Genomic DNA, 21,374 nt, shown 5'->3' with positions numbered 1-21,374 from the left:
TCACCTCCTCTCTTGCCTTACCTCAGCTCACCAATTTTGACGCTAGCGAATGAAGCGACGGAGACAGCTGGGAGGCGGGACTTAGTGTTGCCTGATCCACGTCGATTGGACCGCGACGGCGTCGGGGGGCGGGCCGCGCTAGCGGGCTAGCGATCCTCCTTCGGCGGGCGGGGAGAAGAGGGGGCTGCGCTTGCGCGCTGAGAGGCAGCGGAAGTGGCTGAGGCGGCTACGCGTGCGCGGTGGGCGGAGCGCGGCTCTCCAGCCGCCTTTGGCAGCTCGGTCCTTCCCAGCTTTGCCCAGTCCGTGTGGAGCTCTTTTCGCTGTCTGGTCGCGGAGAGTCGCTGCCGAGTGGGCGCTCGGTGTTCGGGTCGTCATGGCTGGTTACGAATACGTGAGCGCGGAGCAGCTGGCTGGCTTTGATAAGTACAAGGTAGCGCGGGTCGGCGGACGCCCCTCTCCCTCGTCCCGGCCTCGCCCAGGCGGCTTGAGGGGCTGGCGCGGTCCATGTCACCTTGTGCCGCGTGGCTCCCGGCGGGCTGGCGGGCGTTCCTCCCGGGGTCCTGCGAGTCTTGGGGATGCAGGTCGGGGAGCGTGGGAACACCCTAGGCCCGCTGCCCCTCCTCGGCACCCGCCGGGGAGATTTCCTTTTCCTTGGAGAGCGCTCGATGATAGCGGAGCGAGGGAATTCCCTTCCTTTTTTCCTTTCTTTCTTTCTTTTTTTTTTTTTAAACTTATGTATTATTGATTTTAAGTCCCTCGAAAAGATGCAGTTTCTTCTGTAGTGTCTTAATTGTCTTCATTGTAATGAAGTTTCTACACGCCTTTCTTGCATGCAACTTCGGTGGTGGAGACGATCCCTGGGCCGATGAGGCCCGGGAGGGGGAGCGGCTTACTGAGGCCATCCTGCTGGTGCCTCCACTTGTGCTCCCGGGAAGAGGCGTCCTTCCTTTCCGCTGCAGCTGCCAGATGAAATGCATGGACATGGGAAGGAGCTGTGTAGTGGAAAGAGCGCGGGCCTTGGAGTACATGTATTCCGAAGTCGCATTTCTTGATTTCGCCTTGGGCCCGTCCGTTTAGCCCCACTCCGTTCCTCTTGTATGTTTGTAAACTGGTAACAAGAGTTTCCACCGCGCAGAATGAGGAGGATTTGAATAGTGCCTGGCACGTAATGGGACCCCCAGTAAATGGGAGTTTGTTAACTTACCTCCAAATCCGGTTCTCCGTCACTCTTCGCTTACCAGTGAATGACTCCGCCGACGTCCAGGCGTCCAAGCCTGAAATGTGGGCTTTAACCCTTCATCCTTGCTGTTACCTGTTCATTTTTACATCTTAGCTTTATTGTTGATTTCTCAGAGAAGTCTTCCCTAAGTACTCCTTTCTCCCTTCAGTGTGCTGTCTGTTCTTTTGTGGGATTGCTGCTTTAGTGTGTGTCCCTATTAGAGTATAATGCCTAGGTGATTAGATTTGTCTTATGGACCACCATGGCCTGAGCACAGTGCTAGTTGTGTGCTTGCTAGGCACCCAATAAACATTTGGGAATGAATGAAAAACTGAAAAAAATCATGATGGATTTTGTTTAACTGGAATTGAAAAAAATTGTAAGGGACCGTAGGCCATATAGTATGTTTTTCTACTTTCAAATAATATTGTGTCATACCATTCTGAACTGAGGTGATGACTTGTCTTACAATTTTAAGTGGAAAGAGGCCTATATTGTTTTGGTAACTCAGGGCTTTACAACTTTATTTCAGAAGTTATTAAACCAGATAACCTGTTTTGCCCCTTTTGTTCTGCACTTTAAATATTTACATACAAAACATTTCCTTACTCGGGACTGACTTTCAAAGTGCCAATAGAAAAACTGTTTCATTGGTAGCTGTGTCTGTAATAGGGAATTTTTTTCTTATAAGGAATTGTCCCTAGGTTTCTGTTTTCAACTAGATAGGGGTCCTAATTACCAGAAATTTAATGTAATTTTCTGTTTCGATCTTTTTTCGCTCTTCATTATCTGACCCAGTTCCTGTGTCTGACAACAGATTTCCTGTCATCCTGGAAAACAAAGGTCGATTTAGCAAATGTTCAGTGTCCACTAAAATATAGTTTGTTGATGTTATTATAATGAGTCTTTTTTTTTTTTTTTTTTAAAGAACACATTTGTAATCTTAACATTTTTCTGGTAGGGTGTTCTTAATACTGCATCCATATTAAAAATTGTGAATCTATGGATATTCAAAGGGAAAATCCATGTGGTTGGTTTTGGTGAAATGTGAATTGCACCCACAGATCTTTTCTTGCATTCCCCTTGTGTTGTCTTCAGATGGTAAATGCTTTACAAATGTTTTTTGAGTTAAAACAACCTCCCCCCATAAATGAGTAAGGACTCAAAACACTGAAAGGAGATTTGTATTCCCTAGTGTGACTATAATACAGTAAAGACACATAAAGAAAAACTGATACTATAAAAGCAGCTGGTGGAAAAATTACTTTTGAACTAGTTTAATTTCTTTATCTTCCTTAGAGGTATATTTGAGAACTACAGTTGGAAACCTGGCAGTTATACAGAATAACTGCTGAAAGGGGTGCACATGTAGAGTGGTAATTAGGTATCTGTAGTAAGAAACTATAAAATAATGGATTTTCAGTACAGAGGAAAGCAGGGGATAGAGCCTGTGTTGTATAGTCTCAACACTTATATTCTCTGTTGTGTTACTTGATACAGTTAATATCAAACAGTTGAATAATTAGTTGAATGCTTTCTCTGTTAGAACTTGAGCTTTGGGAGATGGGCCTATAGCTCTCTTGCTCAGTATGACCAATGTCTAGCACAGTATGTGAACAGAGTAGGTGCTCTGTAAGTATTGAAGGAATGAAAGTGTAAAGGAATATAAAGAATATAAACCATTTTGGAAGTATGGTAAAAGGAGTTGTGAGTCTGGATATTGGAAGGATGCTTTTGTATTTTGAATGTGAAGATGTAAGGGGTTTAACTACCATTGTTCTCTCTTGTTTATTAACTAACATAACTTCAGACCATTATGTTGTGAGATTTCAACCTCATGAGACATATTCCTCTGCCCATCCTTTCTTTCGCACAGGTCTTTGTAGTTGAGGGATTTTTCCCCACCTAAGGGTGAAACTGCTACTGTGGCTTGCCTCATCTGACCTAGGGAAGGCAGAGTTTTAATTGATAGTGTAACAGCTAGTTTCAAATTGTATCATTTTGCTTCAGAAACAGTGTTCTGTAAAATACCTTGTTTGGTTTAAAGAATATAATTTCATGATGAATTGGCTTCTGCTGTTACAGTAGTTAATTGACTGTCAACTATAATCTGATTATAGGACTCATGATAATTGCAAATTTATTAGTGTTACAATTGAGAGGTTGCAAAGAGAGTTCTGCATCTTGATGGCAGAGATAAAGAACTGGAATCTGGCCCTTGACCTTACTAGTATATATACAGTTTGATTGTTTATTCAACAGGCATTTATTGAGGATCTACTCAGTGTCAGGCACAGCATAGGAGCTGCAAAATCAAGCTAAGCTGAAATTCCTGCCTTCAAATAACTCAGTTTGGTGGCATATGGACATGTGAATAAACAGTTATAAATAGTTAATAAGCGCGGTTAGGTAAGTGCTGGATGCTATGGGAGAGGAGAAAAGTAGCTGCCAGAGAGTGGGGGTTAGAGCTGAGAAAGGCTTCAGAGGGAATGGAGGTGAAGGCAGAGCTCAGTTTAGAAAGATGAACACTGAATAGCTCCAGTACAGATGCTTCTCTGTGTATGATGGGGTTATGTTCTCGGTGAACTCATGCAAATCGAAAATGCATTTAATACACCTAACCTACCTAACACTGTAGCTTAGCCTAGCCTTCATTAAACATTCTCAGGACATTTACATTAATTAGCCTACAGTTGGGCGATATCATCTGGCAACACAGTAGCAGATCGGTTGTTTACCCTTGCGATTGCATGACTGACTTGGAGTTATGGCGTTGTGCTGCCTGTCATCGCAGGAGAAAATTGTACTTTCTACTGAATGCTTGTTGCTTTTGTGCCTTTGAAACTTGGAAAATCTTAAGTGAAATCATTCTAAGTTGGGGATTGTGTATTACCAGGTTAATGTTGGTAAGTAGGAGAAAAGGCCTTTATTGGTTTAGAGTCTTACTCTGTCACCCAGGCTGGAGTGCGGTGGCACGCTCACGGGTCACTGCAGCCTCAACTTTCTGGGCCCAGGTGATCCTTCTGCCTCAGCCTCCTCGGTAGCCTCCCAAAGTACTGGAATTAGAGGCATGAGCCACCGTACCCGGCTATATAATCTTTATCTCTTTTTTGGTAAAAATGATATAGAAATAATTTAATACTTTTGGATCTTAAGTATATAATTTTTTTTTTTTTTTTGAGTCAAGGGTCTCACTCTGGTTGCCCAGGCTGGAGTGCAGAGGCGCAATCACAGCTCACTGCAGCCTGGAACTCCTGGCTTCAAGCAGTTCTCCTGCCTCAGCCTCTCAAATAGTTGGGACTACAGGCAGGTACCTCCATGCCTGACTAATTTTTCTATTCTGTTCATAGAGATGAGGTCTTGCTATGTTGCTCAGGCTGGTCTCAAGCTCCTGGGCTCAAGCAATCCTCCCACCTCAGCCTCCCAAAGGGATTACCAGTGTGAGTCACTGAACCCAGCTTAAGTGTATTATTTAATGAACTTTTACATACACATATACCACACATATATACCCACCACCTGGCTCAAGATACAGAATTATTTCTAGTACCTCAGAAGGTCCCCATTCAGTCCCTCTCACCAAGATACTATTATGACTTCTTTAGCCATAAATTAATGTGTCTGTTTTTGAACTTCAGAGGAGTAGAATCAATAAAAGCATGTTCTTTTGAGTGTCTGCCTTCTTTCACTCTGTTATGTCTCATACGTTCTTTACCTGTCTTCTCGTTTTCCAGACTCAGCTTAAATGCTCCTCTTAGAGAAGCTGTCTCTGACTATTCTGACTAGGCACACTCCCTGGCCTGCTTGTCCTCTTCTTTTTTTTGGGTAGGTCACCATCTTTTTTAGCTTCCTAGGACTGCCATAAAAATTATCACACACTGGGTGACTGTAAACAACAGAAATGTGAAATGTATTCTCCCATAGTCTGGAGGCCAGAAGTCTAGAAAGTCAAGATATTTGGCAGGCCCACACATGCTCCAAAAGCTCTAGGGAGAATACTTCCTTTCCTCTTTCAGCTTCTGGTGGCTCCTCGCTTCCTGGCTTTGGCAGCATAACTCCAGTCTTGGCTTCTCTTCATATGACCTTCTTCCCTGTGTTTCTGTCCGCTTGTTCTCATGTACAATACCTTGTGTATTTCCTTCATAGTATTTAGCACAACTTGTGATTATTTACTTGTTTTCTTGCTCACCATCTATCTTGTACTAGACTGTAGACTTGGTGAGCACAGGAAACATTTCGATCTTGTTCACCATTCTCTTCCTAGTGGTCTAGCACAGTCCTTGCAATGGCAACATCATAGGCACTCACGTATGAATATTTGTTGACTCACTGAATGAATGTAGAATGAACTCTGCTTATTTCTTGACTTGGATTGAAGTTTTAAAAGGTTTTGATTGGCTGAGTGTGGTGTCATGTGCCTGTCAGTTTTAACTACAGTATTTAGGAGGCTGAGGCAGGATTGCTTGAGAGGAGGACTTAGAGGCTGCAGCGAGCTATGATTGTGTCAATGTACTTCAGCCTGGGTGACAGAGCAAGACTCCTGTCTTTCTAAAAATAGAGTTTTGAAACTTTCTGATATTTGGTAAAATATTATCGAAGGTAATTCTGAATTTCACTGAGACTTTATGAAAATATTTTCACGTGGGTAAGATAGACATTATTGCTGTAGATGACATAGAATTCTGCTCCCAGATAAAAATTATTAAATAACAATAATTATTAAATTATCCTGGCCGGGCTCGGTGGCTCAGCCTGTAATCCTGCGCCTTTGGAAGGCTGAGGTGAGTGGATTGCCTGAGCCTGTGGGTTCGAGACCCGCCTGGGCAGGCAAGACTTCATCTCTACAATAAATCAAAAAAATTAGCCGGGGTGTGGTAGCACACGCCTGTAGTTCCAGCTACTTGGAAGGCTGAGGCGGAAGGATCGCCGGAGCCCCAGCAGGTCGAGGCTGTGGTGGCCGGGAGCGGCCACTGCACTCCAGTCTGGGTGACAGTGAGACTCCAACTCAAAAAAAAAAAAAAGAAAAATTATCCTATTTTCATTTTGCTCGACAAAATAAAATATTATTAAATAATTAAAAAATTATTAGCAGTCTTGAAGGAAATGTTTAAAAGTTCTACCATAATTTGCTTATTTACAGAGACTTAAGTGAAGATATTCTTTGCACGACCAGATTTGCATGCTGAGAGTTTTGGGAGGTATATCTGTTTTCTTGGATAACTATGTCAGGATCAGAAGAAATCTGTAGAGGATAGAAAATCAGTTTACTTTGGTAAGATGAAATGTAAGCTAATAGATGTAGCCTTGCTCTTATGTTCCAATAGTCAATTTCATTGTTAGTATAGAGAGAGATGGCTTAGCAGTTCATGTAAGAAAGCCCTGAGGGATTCAGATGACTGTGAAGTTGTATGTAAGTCTGTAGTATGATTTTGTTGCTACAGGAAATTAATAACTTGAGCATTGTGAGTTGTTGAGGAAGAGGGGCTTATCATCCATCGTGTTCTTATTTCTACTCATACATTGCCCAAAATATCCCTTTTGCCCTGAATCACGTGTTTGTATTGACTTAACAACAGAATGGATTGTCTGAAGCAGGGCCTGTCAACCTAAAGCTCCCAGACCACCTGTTTTTGTGAATAAAGTTTTGTTTGAACACAGCCATGCTTATTTGTTTACATGTTTTCTGTGACAGCTTTCTTGTGTCAATGACACGGTTACATATTTGTAACAGAGACCATATGGCCTACAAAGCCTAAAGTATTTACTGTCCAATGCTTTACATAAAAAACTGCAGTCCCTTGTCTGAACTAGACCTAGGTGATGAAGGAGTTTCAAACCATGGTGAAAGAGGAGCTGCAAAAAGAATATGAAAACAGATGAAGAAAGGATTTAGGTGTGACAGGGAGAGCTGTCTTCAGATATTTGAAGGACTGTTTAGAAGAAAAATTAGACCCCTTACCTGCTTAGTTTTGTGGAGCAAAATGAAAACAGGATAGAAAATATAGGGTGTCGGGAGGATTTTGCTAGTATATAGAAAAATTGTATTAATTTTGGGTTGAGTTGCTTCTGGAAGTAATTACTGATTGTTTTTGGTTTTTGGTAACCAGAGGCATTTAAAAAGAGACTGAATAACTGTTTTATCTATTCTCTTAGATGACAGTAGTGGTATGTTAGGTTATACATCCTCTGAGCACTCTTGTGGTTCTGAAGTTATTGCCTTGGAATGATTCTCTCAAACTCAGGCTGTGATCCTCAAGCTTTCTTCAAGGGTACTAACTTATTGTGATCCATAGTTTGTAGAGCCATGCAAGTTACACTACGTCTTAACTGGATTATCTAACCTGGTTGAGGTTTTCTGGTATATGCTAAAACATTCCAGATGGAAAATTTAACAGGTGTTAACAAATAACCTAAATCTAGTTTAGCATCTTTAAAAGTTTGTATTTTGTTTATTTTTTTATGCACATGGAGAATTTAAATCATTCTTCCTCCTATTGATTCACAAAATATTTTAAAGTTTCTTAGTTTATAGTGAGTGATATATGACCTTGGAAAATACTCAGGTGTGTAAGACTAGTGCACAGAGTTTTCTTTAGGTTTATTGTTTGCTGACTTTTGTGATCTCATGTTAATTTTTCTTGCTATGTTTGAGATCATCAACTGTTATTGAATGTCAAATAATTGAAATCTGATTGAGTAAACTGGCTTTCTTGTTTCATGCTACTACTGGTTTCCTGAAGTAGACATTTAGTGTTAAAGCTTCAGAATTTAGAAAGAGAAGCTTTTCAAATCAAAGTACCATTTGTTGAAGACCTTATTTTAGATCTACGTTAAAATTATGGAAAGCTGCTGAATGAGACTCATTCAGCAAATGGTTGAATTGAGAACATTGTACAGTTACATTGTGCACTGTATTAAGTATTCATGTGATATCTTAAACCGTTTTCTTCTGATCAGGATTTCTTACAACTTTCGTTCTTTGCAGTAGATGGCAGGCTGGAAATGGGTGATTTTTCTAGTTTAATCTGACCTGCTGGTTATATCACATGGTTCTGGGTGCAGATTTTTTGACGCAGAGGATTCCAGGGCCTGCTTACCTTGTCATCGGCAACCTTTAGTGATTCATATTGGTTTCAGGTCCACAAGTCTGAAGACAAATTCAGGGTCAGTTTAGAACTCTTTTATTCTGCAGAGGTTCCAGTGGAGTGATGTCTATTATGTGAAAAGGCTCTGTAAACTGGAGAGTATCCTACAGGTGAAAGTTGAAAGTTTTATCCATGGGGGGTATGTTCCAAGATCTCCAGTGGATACATGAAACCAAGGATAATACCAAGGATAATAAAACAACAATTATAGCCATATACTTTAATGAAAATTACATGAATTTGATCTCTCTCCCAAAATACCTTTATGTACTGTTCACCTATTTTCCAACCATGGTTTACCATAGATGAAGTGCAGCCATCCTTGGCCAAGGGGAGACTACTGTACTAATTTAAATAGGCATCTCCTGAAAGTCTGGATGCAGTTTCATGGCTTATAACTCTGACCACTAGCAGCAAGCTGCACTGTCCAGCATCATTTCTTTCTTTCTTTTTTTGAGTAGGAGTCTCACACTGTTGCCCACGCTGGAGTGCAGTGGCATACTCACTGCCACCACAGCCTCTACCTGCTGGGCTCAGGTTATCCTTCTGCCTCAGCCTTCCAAGTAGCTGGAACTACAGGCATGCGCTACCATGCCTGGCTAATTTTTTATTTATTGTAGAGACGAGATCTCATCAAGTTGCCCAGACTGGTCTCGAATACCTGGACTCAGGCAGTCCTCTGGCTTCTACCTACCAAAGTGCTGGGATTATAGGTGTGAGCCACCACACCCAGCATCATCATTTTTTACTACTGTCTGTCTCAGATCTTTTGTCTCAATTATCCCATCTTAGTCAAAATGAGTTAGAGAAATGAAAGAACCTCAGACATGGAGTTCTTCAAACATTTGACTTACTCATTGATTCTTTGCTAGCAGTATTTTAAACATTCTCTATTTATTTGCTTTTTGGTTCCATCATACTTTTTTTTTTGAGTTGGAGTCTCACTCTGTCTCCCAGACTGGAGTGCAGTGGCATGCTCACGGCCACTGCAGCCTCGACCTGCTGGGCTCCAGCGATTCTTCTGCCTCAGCCTTCCAAGTCGCTGGAACTACAGGTGCGCACTACCATGCCTGGCTAATTTTTTATTTATTGTAGAGACGAGGTCTCACCAAGTTGTCAGGGCTGGTCTCGAACCTGTGGGCTCAGGCAATCCACTCACCTTGGCCTCCCAAAGTGCTAGAATTATAGGCTGAGCCACGGAGCCTGGCCCCATCACACTTTTAAGTCTTGAAACACTGAAGGTTTTTCTTGCAAATTTATAAACATTCAGAATGAAATTTTGATCTTTAATTATGACTTTAATAAAATTAGATGCTCAAATGACTACTTATTTTGTATATATACTAGGCATAAATACAAAACATAACCAAAACTTCTTCAGACACTTGGCTAGTATAACATTATTTAAATGTCAGATGGATGAATTAGATAATATTAGTCCAGATAATACTTTGAACTCCCTGAGGGCAGAAACTGTCTATTACCAGTTTTGTATCTCTTCTTCCTCATACCTAGTGGACTGCTTCCTACATGCCAAATACTACTGTGTATGTCAGAGGAATAAGTTATCAGCATGACTCTTAAGGTTTTTCATATTTATATACACATATCTGTTAAATTTCCTTTGAATTCTAATTAGCTGAATAATTGAGGAATGAGCTCTATTACCACCCAACCCTAACTTATTTTGTCTTCCTTTGCTTATTTATGCAATCTAGTTTCCTGCTATATAGAGATTTATCATTCCTTTGGGACTCAACACTTAAGACTTATTTAGTAATAATAGCTAATACTTATATAGCACTTAATGTGGGCCAGGTACTGTTTTAAGCACTTGACATAACTTACGTAATCCTTATGACAATCCTTTGAGGTAAGGGCTATTATACTCATTTTACAGGGGAAGAAACTAAGGCAGAGAGGTTAAGTAACTTCCCCAAGGTCACATAATTAAGTGTAAGTAATGATATCAAGGGGAAAAAATAACTAGATTGCTGTAAGTAGAGAGGAATAAAGGAGGTTTGTGGTGTTTCAATACATATAGTGTACGGTTTACTGATCCTGCATGTAAGTGAGAACATGTAAGCAATATAAATTTTTCTACTGAAACACTGTAATATAAAAATTGATTGAGAGGGAAGGATGAGTCCAGTGCTTATCTTGGTGATTTGGACTCTGGATGAGTATGTGCAAATGAAACAACCACTGTTTGATTAACTCTGTGATTTGGGGTTGATCTTTAGACTTCCCCTGTGACCCTTCTCTCCCCCTCTAAAAGTAATATCTGGTTATACTTGACAGTCTTTGCCCCATTTATATTGCTACTCTGTTTTGTTATTCATATGAGGATATCATATAAATAGATGTATTCTCCGTGTTATTTTTGTACTCTTTCCTCTCTGCCTCCTTCTTCCCCTTTCTTTCTTAACTTCCTTTCTTTGTGAGGTGGGGTCTTGCTATGTTGCCCAGCTGGTCTCATAGAACTCCTGGGCTTAAGTGATCCTCCTACCTCAGCCTCCTGTGTAGCTGGGATTATATGCATGTGCCACTGTGCCTGCATGTACTGTTATTTTCATTTGGAAAATATTATTTTATTTGTTAATGGCAAAGAATAACTGAATATTTTATTTCATTTCTTAACAGTACAGTGCTGTGGATACCAATCCACTTTCTCTGTATGTCATGCATCCATTTTGGAACACTATAGTAAAGGTAAGATATAGTTAATAGATGTGTACTTTTTGTTTTAGTAAATTTTATTTTATGCAGTGTTGTAGATGCATCTCTAGAAAAACTACACATTCTTCCTTTCCTTAGTCACATACATTTTGATTTATCTCACTGTTGAAATCTAAGTTTATACTTTAGGATGTATCATTGTTGTAAAATGTCTTTTAAAATTTTCTCAAACAAATGTAATGCTATGATTAAAAAAGGTTGCTGATAACAGAATTATTTAAGATATACAGGACAGAAGAAAAATGCTAATGGAGCTTATGGTTTATTTCTTACTGTATATATCTTCTGCATATGAGCTTCCAAATGTATAGCTTTTTTGATTTAGCTTTGTATATTGTAATATATAATGGACACAGATTCCTCTGCTTTGATTATTTTATAATTATTTTGTAAATACAGGTATTTCCTACATGGTTGGCTCCCAATCTGATAACTTTTTCTGGCTTTCTGCTGGTTGTATTCAATTTTCTACTTATGGCATACTTTGATCCTGACTTTTATGCTTCAGGTAAGAATATTGCTTTAATATAAAATTTAAAATGTTTAAGTAGAGAAAAATGAGATGTGGTTGGTTATTTTCTGGTTCTATTAAATGCTTGTATTTCTGAAAAGTTTCAGATATTGTAATTGTATATTAGATGTCAGAATTGTACATAAAAGCTAAGTTTTGTTTTCACAATGTTATTTATATATTTCCATTACATTTTAGAAACATAATATTAACTTATGCTGTGTAAAAAGCAATGAGATTTTTGACAAAATCAAAATTACTGGGTTTACATGAAGATGGAAAATTAAGACTGTGAAATTTTGCCTAAAAATGAATTCAAGCAGGGCCCAACATACTTGTCAATTCCAAGAACACCTCTTCCCCTTTTCTAGGCATGGAAGAAAAACCCCTTTCTTCTAAAGGGAATGTGATCTTTTCTGCCCTTGCTTAGTATCCCTGCTTGCCTTTAGCAACTCTCAGTTTCCTCTGACAATGGTTCTTAGACATTAAATATTTATTGCTAAGTCTGGACCCTTTGGGGGAAGAGAAGCAGGCAGAACTTTTGGAGCTGGTTCCACCCTCTGTTCCAACATCTTCTCTCACACCTGTTCTGTCTTTATTCTGTCCCACAACCAGTTGCTGCTTACTATCTATGAGGGGCTGAGACGTTACCTTTCTGGTTTTGTCAGGGATCCTGATATATATTAGTATTTACCTAGTTCTGCATTAAAAATAGACTGTAAAGTACTTTATCCTCTAATTAACAAATAGCTTCTCTTTGTCAGTATTTACTGACTAAGGGCGATTGTACTTAGTTGAACTGTATTAAAATCTTAGTTGCTTTCCTTTTCAGCACCAGGTCACAAGCATGTACCTGATTGGGTTTGGATTGTAGTGGGCATCTTGAACTTCGTAGCCTATACTCTAGGTAAGAAACTGGTAAATACTTACTTTAGTCAGTGACTGCTGAATTAGCAAGGAAGCCACATACTAAGTTAACATTTTCTCTTCTGCTTAATTCATTTTGGCTAGGATTTATCAGTATCCTGTTCAAATGGATTAATATGTTTTTGAGTTTCTCTGTGAAAAATATTGTCATTCATTGCTAGATATTCACAGAATAAGGTAGGAGTTGACAAACTACTACTATTTGTGGACCAAATCTGGTCCATTGCCTATTTTGTAAGTAAAGTTTTACTGGAACACATCTATGCTCTTTGCTTTATATATTGTCTGTGGCTACTTTCCTCTAATAAAGACACAGTTGAGTAGTTGCAATAGAGACTGTATGGCCCACACAGCCTAAAATATTTATCATTTTGCCCTTAGCAAAAAATATTTTTTGCTTAATTTTTGGAAGCAATACTAACATCAAACAGTGACAAAATAGAGAGATACTATAGTCGAACACAGTAGGAGGTCAAATAAGGAAGTGATCAATTTCTTTTTGGTAGAGAGAGTAGTCAGGGAAGTGTATTGTACTAGACCATACTGTTTATTTTGACATCAGTGCCTTTCATTGGGATTATCTGCCTGGCTTGTTCTGTGTTCTTCTATTCTCCTTCCCTGCTTTTTCTCCATAGCACTTAAAACTATATAGCATGTTATCTATTTACTTGCCTACTTGTTGGTTGTTTGTCTGTTTTAACTATACTGTTTTTTTTTTTTGAGTCAGAGTCTCACTCCATTGCCCAGACTGGAGTGCAGTGGCATGCTCATGGCCACCCCAGCGTCAACCTGCTGGGCTTTGGCTATCCTGCCACCTCAGCCTTCCAAGTAGACAGAACTAGAGGTGTGTGCTACCATGCCTGGCTACTTTATTTATTTATTTATTGTTGAGACAAGGTCTCACCAAGTTGCCTGGGCTGGTCTCGAACTTGCAGACTCAGGGAATCCCCTCTCCTTGGCCTCCCAAGTGCTGGGATTACAGGCTGAGCCACCGAGCCTGGCTTAACTATACTGTTAAGTTCTGTGAGAGGAATACTGTTTTGTTCACTGCTGTATCCCCAGTATTGAGAACAGTGCTTAACACAAAGTAAGTACTCAGTAAATCATTTTAAAATGCAGTAAAATAGCAACGTCTAACTTCAAGTTGCTAAGATCTTTTCAGATAAAAATGACTTGTTTTCAAAAAACCAGTATAACCTGCCACATTAGGTTGGGTGTGGTGACACACACCTGTAATCCTAGCACTTTGGGAGGCTGAGACGGGAGGATTGTTTGAGCCCAGGACTTCAGGACTTGCCTGGGCAGTAAAGTGAGACCCTATCTCTACAAAAAACAAAAAACAAATGAACAACAACAGCAACAACAAACACTGTTACATAATTCAGTGCTGATGTGGTGGATGACCAGAGCTGCAAGAGTTTGGAGAAGGAAGAAATCAGTGAGGTCTAAAAGAATATGGGAAAGCATTCCCTCCTCTTGAAATGGCATGCTCCTTTATCTCTTAGCTCCTGAAATCCAACTCATTTTTTATGTCCCCCACTCAGATTTCATCTTGCTCAAAGCCATTCTAGATTATTTTAGCCCAAAGGGAACTTTTCCCTTTGCTGTGTGCTTTTATGGTTTGTGACATACCAGACTTTAATTATCGTGCTTTGTTCCCTCTTCAACTGTAAACACTTTGAGAGCACAATCTTAGTTTATTCGAAGATTCTTACAGTCTATATGGCACCAAGAATAGTGCATTGTAGTTGCAATAAATTTAATTATTATATTTGCTGAGCACCTACTGTGTATTTTCTGAAAGCACTTACAATTATGGAGGCAGTAAATCTGTAAAGAAGTGACTGTAAATTCAAACAGAATGAAAATAAGTGTTATGATTGAAGTACTTTGGATCTTAGAATAAGGAGAGGTTAGATAAATTGTAATGAATAATAAAATATAATTGATTGTTTTCTGGAGGCTTGAGAATTTGTGCTTAGTAGAACAACCCAATTGCTAGGCAGAATTGGAAGTATTCAGAGTCCAACTAGAGTGCTTCTTTCTAAGATCTAAAGTTGACACCATTTAGTATAATATAAAATATTTTGATTTTTAGACTAAACTTTGAGAAATTTTATTTCTGAAATCTTTGAATTATGGGAATTAAAGATAAGATTTTCATAGTGCTGGCTAGTAGCTGTACATACCATTCCTGTGATATGCTGATTTATTTTGTTTTTTTCTTTCAGTTTATTAAAGAAGACATATGTTGAACTTTTACTGTTCTATGTGTTTTTGTTGCAGATGGTGTGGATGGAAAGCAAGCTCGTAGAACCAATTCTAGCACTCCCTTAGGGGAGCTTTTTGACCATGGCCTGGATAGTTGGTCATGTGTTTACTTTGTTGTAACTGTGTATTCGATTTTTGGACGAGGATCAACTGGTGTCAGTGTTTTTGTCCTTTATTTCCTATTATGGGTAGTTTTGTTCTCTTTCATCTTGTCCCACTGGGAAAAGTATAACACAGGGATTCTTTTCCTGCCTTGGGGATATGACATTAGCCAGGTGGTAAGTATGTGTTCTGCCTTAAATTTTCAACATTGCCATGATGTTTCTGGAAAGTTTTTGTCATTCCTTCTGTATTGTGCTTAGGCTTTTTTGATTAACACCAATGTGCACTTTAAATTTATTTTATTTTACTTTTACTTATTTATGGAAAATTTCAAACATATAAAAAGCAGAGTAGAATAGCGAACCCTTATGTACCTGTTACTTAGCTTCAGCAATCAGTAACCCATAGCCAGTCTAGTTTCATATATATCCTCCTTCAGCCCTCTTCTCAATTTTAAAGGAAATCCTGATAATATGTTGTGAATGTTTTACTATGTATCTCTTATTGAGAAGAGCTTCTTTTGCAAAAACATAATCACAATGCCATGATTACACCAAAAATTTAATAATTTTTAAATTTTATTAAATCTTTACTCATTTGAACTGTTGATTTTGTAAAGATATACATGTACAATTAAATCGTTGGCTTTTTGTCTTCAGTGCCAACTTTTCAGTGAGTAGAGAAATTTCTTTCTCTTACTTTCATAGGCTTGCCATTAACTCTCCCTGCCTTTGGATCTTAGCTTTTCGTGTTGCCATTTTGCCCAATTGCACCTAAGCCTCCATTAAGAAAATCAGAAGTTGGAGTGTGTCTTGTTGAAGGAAGTGGTTGGATGGGCAAATTGAATCATCTTATGACTTAACTAATTTATGAGTTGCATTTGAAGTGCTCCAAATGATGTCCATTTGCTTGCTCTGTCTAGAACTTAGTTATTTTATATCACTGTTGGCTTAAAAAATATTTTTAAGGAGAAGAAGACTTGCCATATACCAAATTTAAGCATACTTCTTGCTTTTACTAAAATTGTTTGACTAGACTTAATGTTGCATAAAGCGTTATTGACTCCATATCTTTCCAGCTGTTAATGCTTCTTTATGCTTTTGTCTGCATTTTCCTTTCAGACTATTTCTTTTGTCTACATAGTGACTGCGGTTGTGGGAGTTGAGGCCTGGTATGAACCTTTCCTGTTTAATTTCTTATATAGAGACCTATTCACTACAATGATTATTGGTAAGAAGCTCCATGTTGAAGCCTGTTTTAACCATCACTTTGTTATCAAAAGACAGTGTTTGACTATAACAAACATCAACCCCTCTACCTCCAAACCTCCAGCAAACAGAACAACCCACAACTCTAGGATTTCAACCTAGCCTTTAAGGAAAGAAGGTCTCTTGGTTTTGTTTTGTTTGTTCAACACCAAATTTTTTCTGATCAGATGGAAATACCAAAATAGATCACACAAACCTGGTAAAATAACTATTCAAATTAGTCTAGCCTGTATTGGAGAATCCACATTTTAGGTGCCATTTGGTATAGGTTTCATACTTGTCTTAAAGTTGAAGATTATTAGTTTATGTGAAATAGAATAGATAAAACATAGACATTATTTTATAGTATAGCCACTCCAAAAATTAAGTCCCTATCCCTCTCAGATACTCTCCTTCTTATCCCACTAAATGGTAGTTAAAGATTTTTGATAGTGGTAACAGTTCCCTTTTGGTTTTAGCCAGGAGTGGGAGAGTATCTATAGGATAATTGACTGAGTAGAGGAGAGTGTTACTGGAAGGGAAGAGGCAAAGAGGAAGAGGAATCTGGGTGATTGTTTTGGATACTAGGAGTGGTACTAAGGACCTTTGTAGAAGTAAAAAGGCATACATGTGGACTATGCCTTGTGCTCTGTTCTCTTAGATAAAATATAACCTTATCTCTTTCTATTTGTGAACTTTGGCAATGGAATGGGAATTAGGTAAGAAAACTGTTGAGAAGATAATGTATTAAGCATTGGCTTCTAGAAAAGTAGTGGTTTGGTCCTTTTACTTTGGCTTTGGACTGCACATATTTTAGGAGCCACTCTGCAATCTACCAAATGTTTATTTTTTTGGTATCTGTATAAGCTGTTATTTCTTTACCTTGAAAAGATTATTTTTCTTCCACCATGTAGTGAATCTTTTGATTTAAGCAGCTTGTCCCATGGCAGGCTTGCTGCATTTTACATTGAATGTTAAATTTAAAGGTAAGACAAAATTATCTGATATGTGAGACATATTTTTGAATGTTAAATAGTATTTTAATAGGCACATAATTTTCTTCATAACTTATAAGTTTATGTGAATTCTTCTGTTTGAAATAAAACAAAACCTGTGGGGTTCTATATAAATAAACCAACTTTCCCAATACTAAATTTGAGCAAATACAAATGGAGAGAAGGATGTTAGTACCTAAGCAGGTTAGTTTCTGCTGATAAAATTGATGGTGGTGTGTTGGTTGGGGTGTACTAGAGCTCAGTGTGAGGAGAGGGATGATGAAAGGCTGAGAATAGATGGAGTGGTTTCTGTTGGCTATTATGGAAGGTTGCCTTCCTTGAGTACAACAAAGTAGAAAGCAGGATTCCTCTTCTCATTTTTCCCCCTTTTTATTGTGAAAAAAATGTGACCATCTATAGTCTTTGAAGTATTTCTACTTTTATATATAAATCCCTATATTCCATCATCCAGCTTCAACAGTTTTCAATACCAGTGTCAATCTTTTTTTCAAATGCGCCACTACTCTCTAAGCCCAGAGTTATTTTATAATATCTAATCTATTTTACTTACCCACATAGTTTCCATTTCTGCTATACTTCATTCCTTTTTATATATTTGACTTACCATATGGTATTCTTTTACAGAAGTGTAAGAACTTCTTTTAAGATTTTTTATAGTGCAGATTTGGTAGCAGTATATTTTGTTTTTACTTCTGTGAAAATGTATTGATTTTGACTTAATTTTTCATTCAGCATTTTGTGTATTATTCTAATATCCTCTGACATCTGTTGTTTCTGATTCAGCGTATACATCTGTGGCATTCTATATGTCATGTGCTATTTTTCTCTTGTTGCTTTTAAGATAAAGATTATTGGCCAGGCTCGGTGGCTCAGCCTGTAATCCCAGCACTTTGGGAGGCCAAGGTGAGTGGATTGCCTGAGCCCGTGGGTTCGAGATCTGCCTGGGCAACTTGGCAAGACTTTGTCTCTACAATAAATCCAAAATTAACTGGGCGTAGTAGCATACACTTGTAGTTCTGGCTACTTGGAAGACTGAGGCAGAAGAATCACTGGAGTCCAGCAGGGTGAGGCTGCAGTGGCCAGGAGCATGCCACTGTACTCCAGTCTGGGCGCCAGAGTGAGACTCCAACTCAAAAAAAAAAAAGATTATCTTCGGCTTTTAAAAGTTTGACTATGTTCATAACCAGTCTGGGCAACTTGGTGAGACCGTGTCTTTACAATAAATCAAAAAATTAGCTGGGCATGGTGGTTTGTGCCTATAATTCCAGCTCTTGGAAGGCTGAGGTGGAAGGATTGCCTGAGCCCAACAGGTGAAGGCTGTGGTGGCTGTGAGCATGCTACTTCATGCACTCCAGTTTGGGCGACGGAGTGAGACGCAAAAAAAAAAAAGGTTTGACTATGATGTACCTAGGTGTGGTTTTTTACTGTTTGTCCTTCTTGGTATTTGTTGAGCTTATTGGCCCTGTTGGATCTGTAAACTAATATTTTTGACTAAATATGGGAAGTTTTTAGTCACAGTTTATTTCTTCAGATATTTTTTTCTGCCTCTTCTCTTCTTCTAGAAGTCTACTTATGTGTATGTTAAACAAGTGTGCTTGATATTATCCTACAGGTAATTTTCTGAGGCTTCATTAAGTTCTCTTTAGTCTTTTTCCCTATTATTTATACTAGTAGATAATTTCTATTCATCTGTCTGTAAGTACATTGATTTTTTTTTTCTTCTGTCATCTCCAATCTGCTGTTGAGCCTGTCTAGTGAATCTTTCTTTTTTCTTTTTTTTTGAGTCAGGGTCTCATTCTGTTCCCCAGGCTGGAGTGCAGTGGCATGCTCATGGCCACCGCAACCTCGACCTGCTGGTCTCAGGCAATCCTTCTGCTTCAGCCTTCCAAGTAGCTGGAACTAGAGGCATGCACCACCATACCTGGCTAATTTTTTATGATTTATTGTTGAGATGAAGTCTCACCATGTTGCTCAGTTTGGTCTCAAACCCATGAGCTCAGGCAATCTTCTCGCCTTCACCTCCCAAAGTGCTGGGATTACAGGCATGAGCCACCACACCCAGCCTAGTGAATCATTCATATAAGTTATTGTACTTTTCAAAAGCTCTAGAATTTCCATTTTTTTATATGTTCCAAATCTCTGTTGAGATTCTTTGTCCATTCATTATCACTATATTTTCCTTTAATTCTTCAAACATACTTAAAATAGCTGCTTTAAGGTCTGTTTGCTAAGTCCAGCATCTCAGCCCACTTAGATTCAGTTTCTGTTGACTGTTTTTTTTTCTATTTAGTTGTATATCTAGCAGTTTTTGTTGTTGTTGAAAACTGGACATTATAGATAATATTTGTGGAGACTTTAGAATCTGTTTTGTTCTAGGATTTTTTTGTTTTTTATTCTAATAGGTATTCAACTTGTTTGGACTCAGATGGAGAAATTTGTCCCTTTATGGGGTATAGTAGCTCATGTCTCTGTTTAATTATTTTGTGCTTTCAAGTACAGCTTTTTTAGCCTAGTCTCTTGGGTGTCTCCCCTGTGTCTAATGGTCAGCTAAAGATTTAGGTAAAGTTGATACTGAGATTTTGATGCTTGCCTCTCTGTGGTTTCCTTGCTTCTGGGCTTTTTCCATCCTGCATCTTCAGCTGTTCTGCTAGCAGCCGTGTTCTGCCCTCTGACACTTTAAGCCAGTAAGGCTTCTTGTGCCTTAATCAGCCCAAGCTGAGTATGAATTGGAAACACATTTAGTGAAAGACACAGCAGTCTCACAGATCTCACCAAGAGCCAGCTCTGTCTTTCAAGGACAGCATTTCCTCTAATTTCTGCCTTCTTTTTCACCATGTTCCCTAGGTTTTCCTGTTGGCTTGCTTAGTTTAGCAGCCAGCCAGGAAGTTGGGCAGAGTTTATACTCAGATTTTGAATCTCAACTCTTCTGTTTCTCTCGCTCTCTAAAATAACTCCCCTTAAATTTCCAGTGCCTCTGCTGCTCTAAATTATATTGTCTGCCTCCACAAGCTGGTGAAGAAGACTGTGGCTTTGTACCATCTGGGCTGGGACAAGGGTAGGCACATACTTGGAGTTGTTCCCCAGAATTTCAAGTGTAAATGCTTCTCCAGTTTCTGTGTGCCTTTGACTATTTCCTGGTGCATTTAAGTAGTTATTTTTGTCTGGTTTTTAATAATTACTTGTGAGATGAATCACACTGTCTCTTTATGCCCCCATTAACAGACATCCTCCTCTCTTTAGATTATTTTAAAGCAAATCTCAGATATTTCTTTTCATCCATATTTTGCTTTCCTAAATTATAAGGATTTCCTTAAAAAACACACAATTATAATAGTATTGTCACACCAAGCCAGGCTCGGTGGCTCAGCCTGGGTTTGGGAGGCTGAGGTGAGTGGATTGCCTGAGCCCGCGGGTTCGAGACCTGCCAGGGTAAGTTGGTGAGACCTCATCTCACGATAAATCAAAAATTAGCTGGGCATGGTAGCGCGCGCCTGTAGTTCCATCTACTTGGAAGGCTGAGGCAGAAGGATCGCTGGAGCCTAGCGGGACGTGGCTGCAGTGGCTGGGAGCAGCCACTTCACTCTAGTCTGGGCGACAGAGTGAGACTCCAACTCGAAAAGAAAAAGTATTATCACACCAATGAAACTAACAGTAATTTCTTAATATCACCAAGTATGTAGTCAATTTTCAGATTTCCATGATTGTCTCAAATATTCTTTATAATTGATGTGTTTGTATAATCAACAAGTAGGACCTATACATTGCCTTTGGTTGGTATGTCCTTTATTTATTTATTATTTATTTATTTTTGTTTTGTTTTGTTTTTTGAGTTGGAGTCTCATTCTGTCACCCAGACTGGAGTGCAGTGGCCACTCCCGGCCACTGTAGCCTCGACCTGCTGGGCTCCAGCGATCCTTCTGCCTCAGCCTTCCAGGTAGCTGGAACTACAGGTGTGCACTACCATGCCCAGCTAATTTTGGATTTATTGTAGAAATGAGGTCTTGCCAAGTTGCCCAGGCGTGTCTCGAATTCACGGGCTCAGGCAATCCACTCACCTCGACCTCCCAAAGCACGGGATTACAGGCTGAGCCACTGAGCCCGGCCTATTTTTTTTATTTTTATTTTTATTTTTTTTTTTGAGTTGGAGTCTCATTCTGTCGCCCAGACTGGAGTGCAGTGGCCGCTCCCGGCCACTGC

General features: G+C 39.2%; 1 protein-coding gene across 3 annotated transcripts in view; it reads left to right on the top strand.

Moving 5' to 3' along the window:
* The first annotated feature begins 234 nt into the window (after positions 1–234).
* Positions 235–21,374, top strand: part of SELENOI (selenoprotein I) — a 33,888-nt gene continuing 12,748 nt past the window's right edge. For 2 of the 3 annotated variants that reach the window (XM_008068160.2, XM_021717307.1), the window contains exons 1-6: positions 235–430; positions 11,008–11,076; positions 11,503–11,611; positions 12,447–12,521; positions 14,828–15,090; positions 16,036–16,144. In XM_008068160.2, coding sequence (XP_008066351.2) covers positions 374–430; positions 11,008–11,076; positions 11,503–11,611; positions 12,447–12,521; positions 14,828–15,090; positions 16,036–16,144 — 682 coding nt within the window. In that variant the 5' untranslated portion in view covers positions 235–373. The remainder of the gene's footprint in view (positions 431–11,007; positions 11,077–11,502; positions 11,612–12,446; positions 12,522–14,827; positions 15,091–16,035; positions 16,145–21,374) is intronic. The other variant, XR_002482506.1, reaches the window with a different exon arrangement.

This window comes from Carlito syrichta, unplaced genomic scaffold (genome assembly GCF_000164805.1).
Source record: "Carlito syrichta isolate Samal-C Ts95f unplaced genomic scaffold, Tarsius_syrichta-2.0.1 Scaffold107969, whole genome shotgun sequence".
Taxonomy (NCBI): Eukaryota; Metazoa; Chordata; class Mammalia; order Primates; family Tarsiidae; genus Carlito; species Carlito syrichta.
This window is presented reverse-complemented; position numbering and strand designations above follow the sequence as displayed.